This window comes from Nicotiana tabacum, chromosome 17 (assembly GCF_000715075.1).
Source record: "Nicotiana tabacum cultivar K326 chromosome 17, ASM71507v2, whole genome shotgun sequence".
Classification (NCBI taxonomy): domain Eukaryota; kingdom Viridiplantae; phylum Streptophyta; class Magnoliopsida; order Solanales; family Solanaceae; genus Nicotiana; species Nicotiana tabacum.
Window position 1 is genome coordinate 134,203,483 of NC_134096.1, and position 15,395 is coordinate 134,218,877.

The 15,395-nt window shown below is 37.2% G+C and overlaps 2 protein-coding genes and 1 long non-coding RNA gene across 5 annotated transcripts; 1 reads left to right on the plus strand and 2 right to left on the minus strand.

The window, feature by feature from the left end:
• The first annotated feature begins 2,594 nt into the window (after positions 1-2,594).
• On the plus strand, positions 2,595-7,209 carry LOC107800194 (uncharacterized). The gene is made up of 4 exons (XR_012701489.1): positions 2,595-3,635; positions 3,721-5,731; positions 6,154-6,349; positions 7,071-7,209. It is a non-coding gene; the product is annotated as an uncharacterized LOC107800194 (long non-coding RNA).
• Positions 4,003-7,579, minus strand: LOC107800193 (uncharacterized). Of its 3 annotated transcripts, XM_075235128.1 has the most exons (8): positions 7,141-7,280; positions 6,778-6,888; positions 5,895-6,371; positions 5,568-5,717; positions 5,377-5,448; positions 5,249-5,290; positions 4,721-5,157; positions 4,003-4,629 (listed from the first exon to the last, which is right to left on the minus strand). In XM_075235128.1, the coding sequence occupies exons 3-8, from the start codon at positions 6,346-6,348 to the stop codon at positions 4,015-4,017; spliced, it is 1,770 nt and encodes a 589-aa protein (XP_075091229.1). In that variant the 5' UTR covers positions 6,349-6,371; positions 6,778-6,888; positions 7,141-7,280; the 3' UTR covers positions 4,003-4,014. The 3 variants fall into 3 exon arrangements, with proteins under 3 accessions (XP_075091229.1, XP_016478831.1, XP_016478830.1); XM_016623345.2 differs by lacking the exon at positions 6,778-6,888 and having other exon boundaries at positions 5,249-5,284; positions 7,141-7,579; XM_016623344.2 differs by lacking the exon at positions 6,778-6,888 and having other exon boundaries at positions 7,141-7,579.
• A 1,175-nt stretch (positions 7,580-8,754) lies between these two features.
• LOC107800192 (akuammiline synthase 2-like) lies at positions 8,755-9,369 on the minus strand. The gene has a single exon (XM_075235901.1). The coding sequence runs from the start codon at positions 9,367-9,369 to the stop codon at positions 8,755-8,757; it is 615 nt and encodes a 204-aa protein (XP_075092002.1).
• Between the last annotated feature and the right edge of the window lie 6,026 nt (positions 9,370-15,395).

The window sequence follows — 15,395 nt, forward strand, 5'->3', positions numbered from 1 at the left end:
ATACCACTTGGCATCATATAATTATTTACTTTCTCTTTTTGTGTGTGTGTATGTGTATGTGTGTGTGTGTGTGTGTGTGTGTGTGTGTGTGTGTATATATATATATATATAACTACTATATTAGAAAGAAACTACTCCCCAATTTAAATTGGTAATTTTTTATTTCTTTATTTCCGTTTTTAAAAAAAATAATTTTAAAACTCCAAATTGAAACCAAACCCCAATTTGAATTGGCAATTGTTTATTTCTTTATTTTAAAATAATTTTAAAGCTCCAACTTGAAACTACTCCTCAACTTGAATAGGTAGTTTCTGTTTATTATTAATATTTTCGTTTTATTTATTGTAGCTAATTTTATTTTTCTTATTTTTCGTTTTTAAATTTAAAATAACTTTAAAACTCCAACTTGAAACTAATCCCCAATTTGAACGAATAGTTTTTTTAATATATTTTTATTTTTAATATAGCTAATTATATGATATTTATATTTATTAATTCAAATAGAGTAACCAATTAATTCAAAATTTAAAAAGGTTTTTCTAGTTAAAAAGTTAGTTTGTTTTTGTCTTAATAATGCCACTTGGTTTCTTATGGTTATGCCACTTGTCTTAATAATGCGCCTTTGCCTCTCCTTTTATTATATATAGATATAGATGCTTGTAAACTAAGTAATGACATAAAGTGATATTTTGAAAATATATATACTGTTTGAGAAAATATGAGGGTAAAATTGGGTATCAACAGTAGATGATCGATGGTGAAGGTGCAAGAATCGATTTTATTTACAAAAAAATTGGAGGAGGATCACGATCCTCCAAAGTGAAGGGTGAATTTGGCCGAGACATACCTCGTACCTCTTGCAGAAGTTTATGATGACCGGATCCACCGGGCCCAGTGTAAAGGGATAAGTGTAGATACTTAGGTATCCCTCAACGTGTGTAGTAATGGCTTCCTCAGAGTCGGGGACCACTGGGTCTTTATTGGCCCAGTTACAGTCCTTTCAGACTAAGGGGAGATCGTCTTTGATGATTGAGCAAATAAATCTCAATGCCTCCTCACACCGACCCTGCACCGAGGAGGGTTTCTCGACCTTGAAGTTATCGGCAATCGAATAACCTCCGGGAATGAAAATCTTTAAAGGAGGTTCGGGATCCGGTTCATCGATGGCCACGTTAACAGCGGATCCCCGAGGTCGACCACATCGGGAGTGGTCTCATTAGTTTCAGCAGTCGTTTGGGAGGTAGAAGTAACCTTTTGGGGAACAAAATTTGAGGTTTTGGCCATTGTTCTAAGAGAAAGCTTGAAGAAGATGGAAAAAGGGTTGAAAACTGGAGGCTCATATGTGTTGGCTTGAGTGGATGTTGAGTAAAAAATTCAAAGGAATCTCGAATACCGGAGGTAAAAATGCTAGAATGTGAAAGAGAGTAGTGAAATCGTGAGGGTACGAGGGTAGACGGTTTAACGCAAAGTAAAAAATGAACGAAAGAGGGGTTATTTATAGTGGTGTCGTGATGATTCGCCTCCAGGACAACCAACCGACGACTGACATGTATTTAATGCCATTATGACATGACTGATGAGACGTTTTGGGTTTTTGTCATTTATGTCACGGTGTATCGAAGAAGCAATCGGGACGCTCATGTCATTTCTCATCAACTTACTTTCCGAAAAATGAGGGGACTACCTGTGTACGAAAAAAAATCGGGCTCATGATACACTCTAGCCTCCAACAGGGTAAAACGAGCTCGAGATATGATTGCAAAAGATTGGAATCGAAGCAAGGATATCCTCGAGTTAGAGTACGGGGGCCGACCATCAACCCTCGATAATATCGGGGTTATTATTCGAGATCGACCTAAAACTTGAAGGACATCGGAGAGCGTCGTCGGGTAATCAAGCGCGGCCAACAGGAGGCCGTAATATCCGTGACCGTCCGGATATCACGGCGTGAATTTCGGCACGTATCGATGTAGAACCGGCAATCAATTAAACAAAAGATTTTTTTTACCTTTTATAAAGTTATACTTAGAGTAAGATTCCTCTACTATATAAATGGGGCTAATAATTCATTAATCAAGTTGTAACACGTATTCCAAAGCAATATACTATTGTTTCCACTGTTGTTCTAAGCTTTTCTTTCATTCATCAATATTGACTATTGTGAACCCGGATCTTGGGCAAATAGTTCATTAAGGCTGAAGACATCATCCCCGCGTGGTTTGGATTTATTGTATTTCTATTTGTTCGTTTTATCCAATTTATCGTTTTGTATCAAATTAATCCGTGTATCCTTTAAACCGCTTACAAATTTAATTGTTATCCGATTTTGAAGGTAAACACTAACCGTTGCATTTTTTTTTTAAGATGCAGAAATGACCTATAAATATGGACTATTACACGTTTATTTCAAAAATGAAAATTTGGATAAAAATACCCGATAATTTTGTAAAATGGGTAAATTTTATTACAAGCAACAATGCAAGTAACGAAATGGATCAAGACATTTCAAATTTGAAACTCTGTTAAAAAGATCCATGAAGCACAGTGAGGATTGAAAATCAAAATAGAAAAAATTAAAGAAGAAAAAAGTGGTACGAAATTTTACTTTTTGTGTAATACTGCGTAAATTATTGACTGTTAAACAGTACTAAGTACTAATTGAGGGTCTTTCTTTTGCTTTTTCATTCCATTGTATTCCTATCGGGAAGTGGGCGTTTGGACGTAAGAATGGTAAAATTCCGGAAAAAAGCGAAAAAAAAATTTAAAGTCAAAATGTTATTTGAAATTAGAATTGTGTTTGGTCATGGTTGTTTTTGAAGTTTTGTAAGTGATCTGAGTAAAAATTTTAAAAATAAGCCTTTTGAAGTTTTTTAAATTTTTTAAAAATTTCAAAATTCATCTTGAAAATTTAAAAATTTAGCCAAACATTGATTTCGAGAAAAAATGAAAATTTTTCGAAAAAAATAAAATTTTTCTTATGTGTCCAAACGAGCTCGGCCTCCCTAGCAAACTCTAAATCCAAAACTTACAATTAAGGATAATGAGATCCTTCGGTGGTATCTAGGGCAGAGGCGGATCCAAAATAATAATTACGGTATCCGTGCTCTTGTCTAAATTATATATCTGTATTGAAAAATTTATTAGAATATTTACTTTGTAACCTAATTCATCGATTCAGTTATTATTATTTATTAACTTCACATTGTTTAGCAACCCATAAACTAAAAATTGTGTATGCGCGGACGATCATTTTTGAGTTTTTGAAGATTCATCACTTGGGTTAAGAGGGTTCTCCATCTCATCCAAAGATGGCGGGTATTATTTCCCCAATCCAAAATTATAAGGGGTTAACTGGAATTTACTTTCTAAGTTTCCTCAATCTCAAATCTTCCATGTAACCGGTGGGTAACTCCCAAAAAAGGAAAAATTTACCGTGGAAGAAATCGGCGATCAATTTCCGATTAATCCTTCTCAGGTTAAATTTCGTCGATGAAACGGCAATGGGTGATACTGGTATTTTCCGGTTTTACGGGTTCGGCGAGTGATTTATTGAGCTCGCCGAGTAGTTCATTTGGGAGAATTACCGACTAGGTTAATGTAGCTCCGGCGAGGAGGTCTCTCTTATCAAATTCAAGGTTAGTTTGTAGTCTTCAGATTTTGAAAATATTACATTGTAATGGCTGGTAATTTTTTTATTTAGTAATTTGTGCAAATGCATAGGGATATACGGAGCTTTTCCTAAAATTCTCAGCAAGTCCGTCCATTTATTAAGATTTAGAAATGAGGCAAGGCTTATGCTTTATTATTACTGCTATTGGAGGATTTTTCTTCTTCTTCCAAATGGCTGGACTGGGGAAGTCTGGAGGGCAAAGTTCATGGGCTTAATTGGAATGATACAGAACTGCTTTTGTTGCAAGTACCTGGAACCTTTCCAATTTCAAGGCACTCTTTCATAAAAAAGATGAAAAATTATATTTTGGAGCTTTTGCACCTATGAACTTGTAAAAAAAAAAATCAATAAATCGTATCCTTACTTGTAAAAGTGAATATTCCTGAGCCATAGGTAGATCTGATCATATCAGCCAAGAGAGGAAATTGCAGAAATGCAAATAAAGTTATAGGAATACTAGCAAGTACTGCCACTGGGGTGATAATCCAGGCCATTTGATGCCCAAGTACGATGAAAAAACTTGAACTAAATGCTACTAGCATCGCTGCTATAGCAACAAAGAGCGCGATGAAGCCAAGGATTAACCTTTTTGGTAAAGTACTCAGGAAGTCTTCTTCGGCATAGCGTGAAGTGAGGATGGACAAGAACATCAATATTGAGGTTACTGAAGAAAACAGTGCCAGTGCATCCGTTATAGAGAAAAGAATGAATGTTTTCTCTTTAAGAAAAATGGGGGTGCCTGTATCATCGTTGTTTCCTCCTGGCACGGTAAAGATTGCTGCAAACATTACTGTTGTAATTAGTGCAGCAACAAGCATGCAAGATGATGCAGTTTCCTTCATCCACTTCTCTCCTTCTTTGACCAATTCCTTGTGTTCTTCAGCGAACAACATTCCAGGTGTTCGACCTTTTAAGTCTCTCATCTCCTTATACGAGGCTTGAACAATTGTCTTAACTTCCTTTGGAAATGAGAAGAAGTAATATCTTATGAAATATAGAAAGAGAGTATGCGTGATAGGGAAGCAGCATTTCACCAGATGTGGAAATTACCTTAAACCACAATAACTCCCGCTGCATCTGGAGTGCTGCACCTGAAACAATACCAAGTCGATTTGTAGGAGCCAACTTTGCTGCCAAGTGTAAAATGTTCTCATTATTTCTACTTTTATAGGACGTAATTATATCCTTGTGTGCTCCTATGTTGTAGATAAGTTTGTAGATCTTTTCTTGGCGGTGAATGACTGCAATGTGAAAGATGCTCCGGCTTTCCTCATCAACCTTCCAAATGAGATCTGGATAAGACTGAATAAGCTCAACTATGAACTTAAAATTTCCCAACTCTGCTGCTACAAACAATGGCCGCGACGGACTTCTAAGTAAGTTCCCTATTTGTGAATCATTCAACAAGAGAACTTCTTTCCATGAACATTTTACCAATTCAAGTGCTTGTAAGTGCATTAATTTTGTCTCCAGAACTTCTTTGACTCCTAGTGTTGAAAATTTGCAGATTAGGTATTTAGTTTTACAGGTACAGAGAATAATAATCTAGAACTTGGGACCACGTCATATGTGCCATACCTAATGTTTTTAGTAGATGCTGAATGAACGCGTAAGCTGCAACTTCACAAATGTTTAGGATCAGTTGGTTATAGAAATGCTATTACAGAGAAGATAAATGTCTCAACTGGGACAAGTATACAACATACCCTTAGTGTTATTTTTTATCCTTGATCCGCTGGACATGTTGCTTGATCTATTCTGCAAATGAACAGAGACATCTATAGGAAGTTCCATTAATTTTTTTTTTTGGGATCAGGCAGGATGTTCCATTGATCTAATGATATATATAAATATATATCTTAATTCATTTCGATTTGGATAGAAATGGAGAACTTACATGCGTAAAGAAATCTTTGCCAGATTCCAAGTTCAATTTTGTCAGAAAATGCCAAGGGCTTTCGTGCTAAAACATGAAGTATTGTGTCTCCATTTTGATCTCGTTCAATGCCTAATTCAGGCATGTGCTGAAGTATATGTAAAGCAACATCTGTTCACAGCGATGTAAGTAAATAGCTGTTTTAAGTTCCTCTGAGAGTTCAACTTTACGTTGGTTGTGCAATAACATAAATGGCAACACTAATTTATCGAAACAAGTAACTGGCCATATTAAATTTATCAAGTTCTCATTTTCGAAAAGCAATTTGGAACCGGAATATGTTCTTACCAAATAGATTGGAGTTTATAGTAGCAATCAGCAGGCTGATATAGTCGTCTTTGCATAGATACTGATGATCTGTCACTGAATAAAGATACCACACCATCTCTCTGTGCCCTAGTAGAGCAGCCATGTGCAGTGGTGTGACTCCCTTGCTGCCCCTCACTATTGGCAAGAATTGATTTTTCATTACCATAACTTTTGCGATCCTTGTGAGTCCAGATGCAGCAGCAAAGCAAAGTGCAGTATTATCATATTTGTTTTGCAGTGCCAGTTCCAGTGGACTCATAAGTTTAACCAGTTCTTCAACAAACTGAACCTTGTTAGCCCCGGCTGCAATATGAAGAGCAGTCTCCCACCCTTTGGTAATCCTGGCAGATGTTGCACCAGGGTGCAGACTGAAAAATTCTCTAGCCTTCTCCCAATCACCTCCTAGTGCTGCTTGGCAAAGTGGCACATACATGGTAAGGTTTATAGGTTTAGTCCCTGCAAGTGGTGTGACTTTACTCTGTTAATTAATCATGTGAAAAAAGAAAGATGAGAATCTACTCTTTCCCGCTCTCATTGGTTGTATCTTGTTTCATAAAGGAGGCTCTTTGTGAAGTTCTCTTACAGGCTTTCTCTCTTATAGATGATTATCCATGTTCATGGTTCAGTTAAGTATATCTGAATGTCCATTTCCTGAGAATTCACCAGATCTGTCTGTTGTTTCAGCTGATAGATATTGGCTAAAATTGATGCTTGTTACTTTGTTTTTGATTTATCTAGATATGGTTTTTGTAACTTGTTCAACATACTTTTTGAATGAGAGCAAGTGGATTAGGTGATATGTGAACTGACCCAAATGTTCGGGCCTAACCGGGTAGCATAGAGTGGTGTAGGATAGACTCACATAAGGGATAGGCTGGGGTCTATGTTCAACATGCCGTAGGACAGGGTAAATTCTATACTCTTGGAGAAGATATAACATGGTTTAACTTCTAGATACTGGCAGCGTAATCACCTAAAAGATAAGTAGATAACTAGTATTAATAAAGGAAGCTGGTAATAACATATTACAACAGGTTAAAGTGCACTAATAATGCAAAAAATATTTACAATGTGAATGTGTGTAAGTTAAATCCTAACATATAATCTAGAGCACGTCCATAATCTGACTTCGTGACTAACCTTTACCTTTCCCAGGTTCACCCCATTATACAAAAACAAAGCATATATAGAAATTAAAAGCATTGAGAAATATATTTTGCTTAACTGGGCCTGAGGAAGGAAGTGGGAAGTGTCTGAGGAGCAGGAGCGATTGGCCTAGAGACAGCTTCCCTTTGAATGGGAGAAGGCAGCACTGTAGAATCAGCTTGACCAATTCCCTGATTTAATTGAATTGCAATATGCTGCGGAGTAGAGCTGCTTGTATTGAAGCTGCTGTTTCTCAAAGATACCCCTTCTGACGTTGCTGTAGTGCTTGGTACTGAGTTTCTTTGCGGGAAACATGTTGGAATTGAAAGTGTACGTTCCAGTTGTAGTTTTCGGATGTTTTCCATGTTAAAACTCTACATACACACTTTGAGGATTTAAAGTAGAATTTTGTTGCTTATCTTTTGTTCTTCACTTGGAACTTGAAGTTGTTGACTTCCTGACAAGTCTGTTGAGGTCTTTTAAGTCATGATGCAGCTCATGTCAACTGAAAATTTCATTGAAACTTCTTCTTAGCATGTTGTCAAAGTCAGTCAACTGAAAAGTTACAAAGAAATTTCTCATTTACATGTCAATGTTTAATGGTCCCATCCACAGGTTCTTCGAAACTTTGGAGATTAACACGGAAAATACATCTTGATCTTGCCAAGTGTGGTACTTATTATTTTGTCCTATTATGCTGCTGTACTTTTTCAAGATCGCCATAGTCACTCTCAACTTTTGGACTTTTTCTTCTTTCTGTGCTTTCATACGGTTGCTAATTTGCTATCTCCCGCGTTTAATTTAGTAAGTATTAGCACTATCTTTTTTTGGCTTTATGTTTGCTTTTATTTTTACTTTTCTGTTTTGCAATTTCTTTTGGGTGAATGAGGCCTCCCGTTTGCGGGGTCCATTTACCATGGAGAGATTTCGCGTTATTATGAATTCTATCAATTTTGTTGATCAAGCCATTTTGCCGACATATTATTTACTGGAATTCAGAATGAAATATATCACTCACTCTTGATTGCATTTTATGTGTCTTAGATCGGCCGAGCACGAAATTTACAAATGTAAAGAGGATTTGTGATTTTACGGTGTTAAAGTAAAGTGTTAATTTCAGAGTTCATTCCTCAGGTTTGGCTTTACGTTTACCTCCTTTATTTTAATTTTCTTGTAACCATTTTTTTCACTTATTTATTATTAATGTAAAAAGATTATAATTTAACCCTTTCTAACATTAAACTCTTTTACTTAATTAATGAGGTAGTTTAGTACATGGAGTTATCTCCTTTAGTAAGGGAACCAATAAAGAAAAATTAAAACTACGTACTGGAACACAAAGAGATGTTATTTCATATTATTTATAACAAGAAACTAAATTAACTTCATAGTTGGGAGAACAATTCAAGGGGCATGCTGTGAAAGAAAAGAAGAATATTTAAGGGATACGGATGCTAGGATTTGGAGATGCATATTGCAGAAATTCCTCATCATTCGCCAACTCAAGAATTTCCTCCTTATTTCTCAGGATCCAGGCCTCAATTCCATCACTACTCCGTCCACTTTCCACAAGAATAACTATTTGGACATGTCCCAATGAACAAGTAGGATCCAAGAGAGGAGCAACCCAAATAGGTTTTCCCCATCCAAAATCAACATCGTCAAGTCCAAAACGACACCAGCTTGTGAACATCTAGTTATCTGTTTTGTCAAAAGAGTTAATAGTATCTGTGGCCAAATTCACTAGATAAGTAAAGGAAGCATCACCTTCCATATCCTTCAAGTTTTCACCATTTGAAAAGGTCTCAAACACTTCTCTCACTAATCCCACAAGCTGAGACAGATCAATATTATCACTCATTGTTATTTCTGACTCGTAAAATGTAGTTGCAAACCAAACTACATTCCCAAAAGCATTAGGCAATGGTGGATGCAGCCTTGGCCTCAAGTTCACAGCTTGATTTAGCATGCAGCTGGGGCTTGAGCTTCCCTTTACTGCTCTACTTGCTAACATCATATGCTTCCATATGAAAGCTGTCAATGCCTCCACACGCGTCGGTTTAGGCACTGAACTACTGGATCCAGCTTTCAGTTTGATAGCTGCAATTTCTTTAGAATCAAAGACAATTCTTCTTTGGAGGAACTGATCTCCCTCCTTGAAAAATACAGTTTTGAGAAATGCCGATAACTCTTGTGGTAAATGGTTCTGAGGGGGAAAGAGTAGTGATGATGATGTGAAATCAAGAGGCGCCGATGGTATGATCCTCTCTCGTGCAATGTTAGCCCAAGTGTTGAGAAATGCACTCATTGTGTTTGCATCTGATACTAAATGAAACATGCTTGCCCCGATTGTTATTCCTCCACAGTCAAATCTAGTAACATGTAAAGAAACTAATTGAGTGTTATCATCATTACTTTCAACATTTATCATCAGTTTCTTGAGTTGTGAGAGATCAGGGTTCTCAAGAAAATGACTAAGACGCGTCTTCGCTTGAGCCTCAACGTAAACAACTCCAGTGTCATTGCAGTCTACAAAAGTTGAACCTTCTTTTAATTCTCCAGCAAGTGGATAAAACAGAGTTAGTGTCTCTGAAAGGGCATTCTTGAGGTTATTTTGATTTTGTGCGTGTGGTATTTTCGTAGAAGAGGACAATTTTGATTCTTATTGGCGGTTGAATTGGGTCTAAAAAGCATAGTTTGTGGTTTTTTAGGTTTGGAGGTGTAGGTTTGGACGGCTTCACTTTTTCCTTAGAGAGGATAATTGTTTCCATTGCTAATTGAGCTAAGCTCCTACTGATTTTTCAAACGATGATAGCTTACACTAGTTTGATGCCAGTTTGGTTCATTATATTGGCAATTAATGATATTCTTGGGTGATGGGTACATCTCATCAAAAATCAAAGTAATAGGCATGTGCCTAAGGAAAATATTTGGCTGAATTTTTTTTTGGTCTGGTAGCCTGACTTTGTTGAATTTCTTTGGTTTGGTAGCCAACTTTGTTGAATTGTAACATTGAAGAGAAAGAAGGAAAAGTGTACAAATTGTCAAATATAGTAGGCTTAAGAGAGTGAGGCTTCGGCTATAAAAAGAGAACTTCAGCTCTCATTTCTACACACCAACAAAAAGAGAAAGAAAGAGTGAGGTTTCACACACAAGGTATAAGAAAATAGTCTATGAGCAAAATAGAGAGTGAGCGATATTGTAATGAGGTGGGAATATCAAAAGAAGGTTATTTCTTTTTTGTGTTGTAGTGGTGTTTGGAGTATTTTAGTCGGACCAACAAAGTGTAAAATTCCTTGCTATAGTGATATCAGTTGCTCGTCTTGGGGTCGTGGTTTTTCCCTTATTCAAAAGGGTTTTTTCACGTAAAAATCTTGGTGTCGTTGTCACTCTTTTATTCTTGTTAATTACCGTATCTCGTTGCTACGTTATTATTCAGCTTTTATTACTGTGAATATTATTTCTGTAAGGAGTTTATTCCCAACAACTGGTATCAGAGCACTGGTTCTGCTTGCTCACAGAAGTACTATTCACTGTCGATAGTACTATACTCGGTGAAAAAAATATGTCAGGAGTAAAGTACGAGGCAGCAAAATTCAACGGAGATAACGGTTTCTCAACATGGCAAAGAAGGATGAGGGATCTGCTCATTCAACAAGGATTACACAAGGTACTTGATACCATGAAAGCTGAGGATTGGGCTGACTTGGATGAAAGGGTTGCTAGTGCAATCAGGTTGCACTTATCAGATGATGTGGTAAATAACATCATTGATGAAGACACCGCACGTGGAATTAGGACAAGGTTAAAAAGCCTATACATGTCCAAAACGCTAACAATAAATTACTTGAAGAAGCAGCTATACGCCCTACACATAAGTGAAGGTACAATTTTTTTGTCACATTTAAATATGTTTAACGGATTAATCACATTGCTCGCCAATCTCGGAGTGAAAATCGAGGAAGAAGATAAAGCCATCTTGTTGTTGAACTCGTTGCCATCTTCGTACGATAATATTACAACCATCCTGCACGGTAAGACTATTATTGAGTTGAAAGATGTCACATCGGTTCTTCTATTCAATGAGAAGATGAGAAAGAAGCATGAAAATCAAGGACAGACTCTCATTACAGAATGTAGAGACAGGAGTTATCAAAGGAGTTCGTGCAACTATGGTAGATCCGGAGCTCGTGGGAAGTTTAAGAACCGATCCAAATCAAGAGCCAGAAATTGCTACAATTATGATCAACCAGGTCACTTCAAAAGAGATTGCCCATATCTAAGGAAGGGAAAAGGTGAAAGAAGTGGCAAGAAGAATAATGACAACACAACTATCATGGTTCAAAACAATGATAATGTTGTCATCTTTATAAATGAGGATGGGGAATGCATTTACTTGTCAGGTCCAGAGTCGGAATGTGTGGTTAATACAGCAACATGTTACCATGCCACACCGGTAAAAGATCTTTTTTGTAGATATGTAGTAGGTGATTTCGGCACTGTAAGAATGGGTAACACAAGTTACTCAAAGATTGCGGGGATCGGTGATATTTGTATCAAGACAAATGTCGAATGCACATTGTTATAAAGGACGTGCGACATGTACCTGATTTGCGGATGAACTTGATCTCGGAAATTGCTTTAGACCGAGATGGATACGAGAACTATTTTGCAAATCAAAAGCGGAGACTCACCGAGGGATCATTGGTAATTGCAAAGGGAGTTGCTCGTGGCACGTTGTACATGACAAATGCAGAAATATGCCAAGGTGAATTGAACGCGGCACAAGAAGAGATTTCTGCAGATTTGTGGCACAAAAGAATGGATCATATGAGCGAGAAAGGATTGCAGATTCTTGCCAGGATATCACTCATTTCTTATGCCAAAGGTACAACGGTAAAACCTTGTGACTACTTTTTATTTGGTAAGCATCATAGAGTCTAATTCCAGACGATGTCTGAAAGAAAATTGAATATACTTGATTTCGTATATTCTGATATTTGTGGTCTAATAGAAATTGAATCGATGGGCGGTAACAAATATTTTGATACTTTTATTGGCGATGCTTCACGAAAATTATGGATTTATTTTTTTAAAAGCAAAGATCAAGTGTTTCAATTTTTTTGGAAGTTTCATGTTATAGTGGAAAGGGAGACATGCCAAAAGCTAAAGCGTCTCCGAAGTGACAATGGAGGTGAGTACACTTCAAGGGAATTTGAAGAATATTGTTCGAGCCATGGGATCAGACATGAAAAAATAGTTCCTGGAACCCCATAACACAATGGCTTAGCCGAAAGGATGAACCGCACCATTGTGGAGAAGGTGAGAAGTATGCTCAGAATGGCTAAACTACCTAAGTCATTCTGGGGTGAAGCAGCTTAGACAACTTGTTACCTGATCAATAGGAATCCATCAGTTCCGTTGGCGTTTGACATCCCAAAGAGAGTTTGAACCAACAAGGAGGTGTCTTACTCGCATATGAAGGTGTTCGATTGCAGAGCTTTTGCACATATACCAAAGGAGCAGAGAAAAAAGCTGGATGATAAATCTATTCCCTGCATATTCATCGGATATGGAGATAAAGAGTTCGGATACAGATTGTGGAATCCTGTAAAGAAGAAGGTCATCAGAAGCAGAGATGTAGTCTTCCATGAAAGTGAAGTTGGAACGGCTGATGATATGCCAGAGAAGGACAAGAATGGTATAATTCCTAACTTTGTTACTATTCCTTCTACTTCTAACAACCCCACAAGTGCAGAAAGTAGGACCGACGAGGTTGCCGAGCAGGGGGAGCAACCTGGTGAGGTTATTGAGCAGGGGGAGCAACTTGATGATGATGTCGAGCAAGTGGAACACCCCCACTCAGGGAAAAGAACAACCTCAACCTCAACCTCTTAGGAGATCAGAAGGCCAAGGGTAGAGTCATGTAGGTACCTTGCCACAGAGTATGTCCTTGTCAATGATGAGGGAGAGCCAGAAAGTCTTAAAGAGATGTTGTCCCGTACAGAAAAGAACCAGTGGATGAAAGCCATGCAAGAGGAGATGGAATCTATGTAGAAAAATGGCACGTACAAGTTGGTTGAACTTCCAAAGAGTAAAAGACCATTCAAATGTAAGTGGGTCTTTAAAATCAAGAAAGATGGAAATGACAAGCTGGTCAGATACAAAGCTCGATAGGTGGTTAAAGGCTTCGAACAGAAAAAAAGTATTGATTTTGACGAAATTTTCTCAACTGTTATCAAAATGACTTCTATTCGAATAATTTTGAGCTTAGCAGCTAACCTAGATCTTGAAGTGGAGCAGTTGGATGTGAAAACTGTATTTCTTCATGGAGATTTGGAAGAGGAGATTTACATGGAGCATCCAGAAAGATTTGTAGTAGCTGGAAAGAAACACATGGTGTGCAAATTGAATAAGAGTCTTTATGGATTGAAGCAGGCACTAAGGCAATGGTATATGAAGTTTGATTCATTCGTGAAAAGTCAAACATACATAAAGACCTATTCTTATCCATGTGTATACTTCAAAAGATTTTCTGAGAATAACTTTATTATATTATTTTTGTATGTGGATGACATGTTAATTGTAGGAAAAGACAAGGGGCTGATCGCAAAGTTGAAGGAAAATTTGTCCAAGTCATTTGATATAAAGGACTTGGGCCCAGCACAATAAATTCTGGGTATGAAAATAGTTCGAGAGCGAACAAGCAGAAAGTTGTGATTGTCTCAGAAAAAGTATATTGAACGTGTACTGGAACATTTCAACATGAAGAATGCTAAACTAGTCAGCACACCTCTTGCTGGTCATCTGAAGTTGAGCAAGAAGATGTGTCCTACAATAGTAGAAGATAAAGGGAACATGGCTAGAGTTCCTTATTCTTCAGCTGTCGGAAGCTTGATGTATGCAATGGTATGCACCAGACCTGATATTGCTCATGCAGTTGGTGTTCTCATCAGATTCCTTGAAATTTCTGGAAATGAACATTGGGAAGCAGTCAAGTGGATACTCAGGTACCTAAGAGGTACTGTAGGAGATTGCTTGTATTTTGGAGGATCTGATCCAATTTTGGAGGGATACACGGATGCTGATATGGCCGATGGTACTGATAATAGAAAATTTACTACTGGATATCTATTTACTTTTTCAGGGGGAGTTATATCATGGCAGTCTAAATTGCAGAAGTGTGTTGCACTTTCAACAATTGAAGCAGAGTACATTGCTACTACAGAAGCTAGTAAAGAGATGGTATGGCTCAAGCAGTTTCTTCAAGAGTTGGAATTGCATCAAAAAGAGTATGTCGTCTATTGTGACAGTCAAAGTGCAATAGACTTGAGCAAGAACTTCATGTACCATGCAATTACAAAGCATATAGATGTGAGATATCATTGGATTCATGAGAAGGTTAAAAAGATTCACACGAGTAAAAATCCTGTTGATATGTTGACCAAGGTGGTACTAAGAGACAAGTTCGAGCTATGCAAAGAACTTGTCGTCGTGCACTCAAACTAGAAGACAATGCTACATCCTCTAGATGAACGGGACTGTATGGGGAGATTGATGGGGTCCATCTCATTCAAAAACCAAAGTAATAGGCATGTGCCTAAGGAAAATATTTGGCTGAAATTTTTTTTGGTTTGGTAGCCTAACTTTGTTGAATTTCTTTGGTTTGGTAGCCAACTTTGTTGAATTGTCAACATTGAAGAAAAAGAAGCAAAAGTCTGTGCAAATTATCAAATATAGTAGGCTTTAGAGAGTGAGGCTTCAGCTATAAAAGGAAAGTTTCAACTCTCATTTCTACACACCAACAAAGAGAGAAAGAAAGAGTGAGGTTTCACACACATGGTATAAGAAAATAATCTGTGAGAAAAATAGAGAGTGTGCGATATTGTAGTGAGGCGAGAATATCAAAAGAATGTTATTTCTTTTAAGTGTTGTAGTGGTCTTTAGAGTATTTTACTCGGACCAACAAAGTGTAAAATTCCTTGCTATAGTGATATCAATTGCTCGTCTCGGGACCATGGTTTTTCCCTTATTCAAAAGGTTTTCCACGTAAAAATCTTGATGTCGTTGTCACTCTTTTATTTTTGTTAATTATCGTATCTCGGTGCTACGTTATTATTCTGCTTTTATTATTGTGAATATTATTTCTGTAGGGGGTTTATTCCCAACATTGGGGACTCCAAACCGTACATCAAAATTTTATTTTAGTTAGTAATTTTTCTTTAAAAGATCTAATAGAGTAATATTCAAGCTAATGCAAATTAATGCAGTTGAAATGAAACATGTGATCACAGGGCTTGAGCATGATCGAGGTAAAAAGTAAAACACCTCACA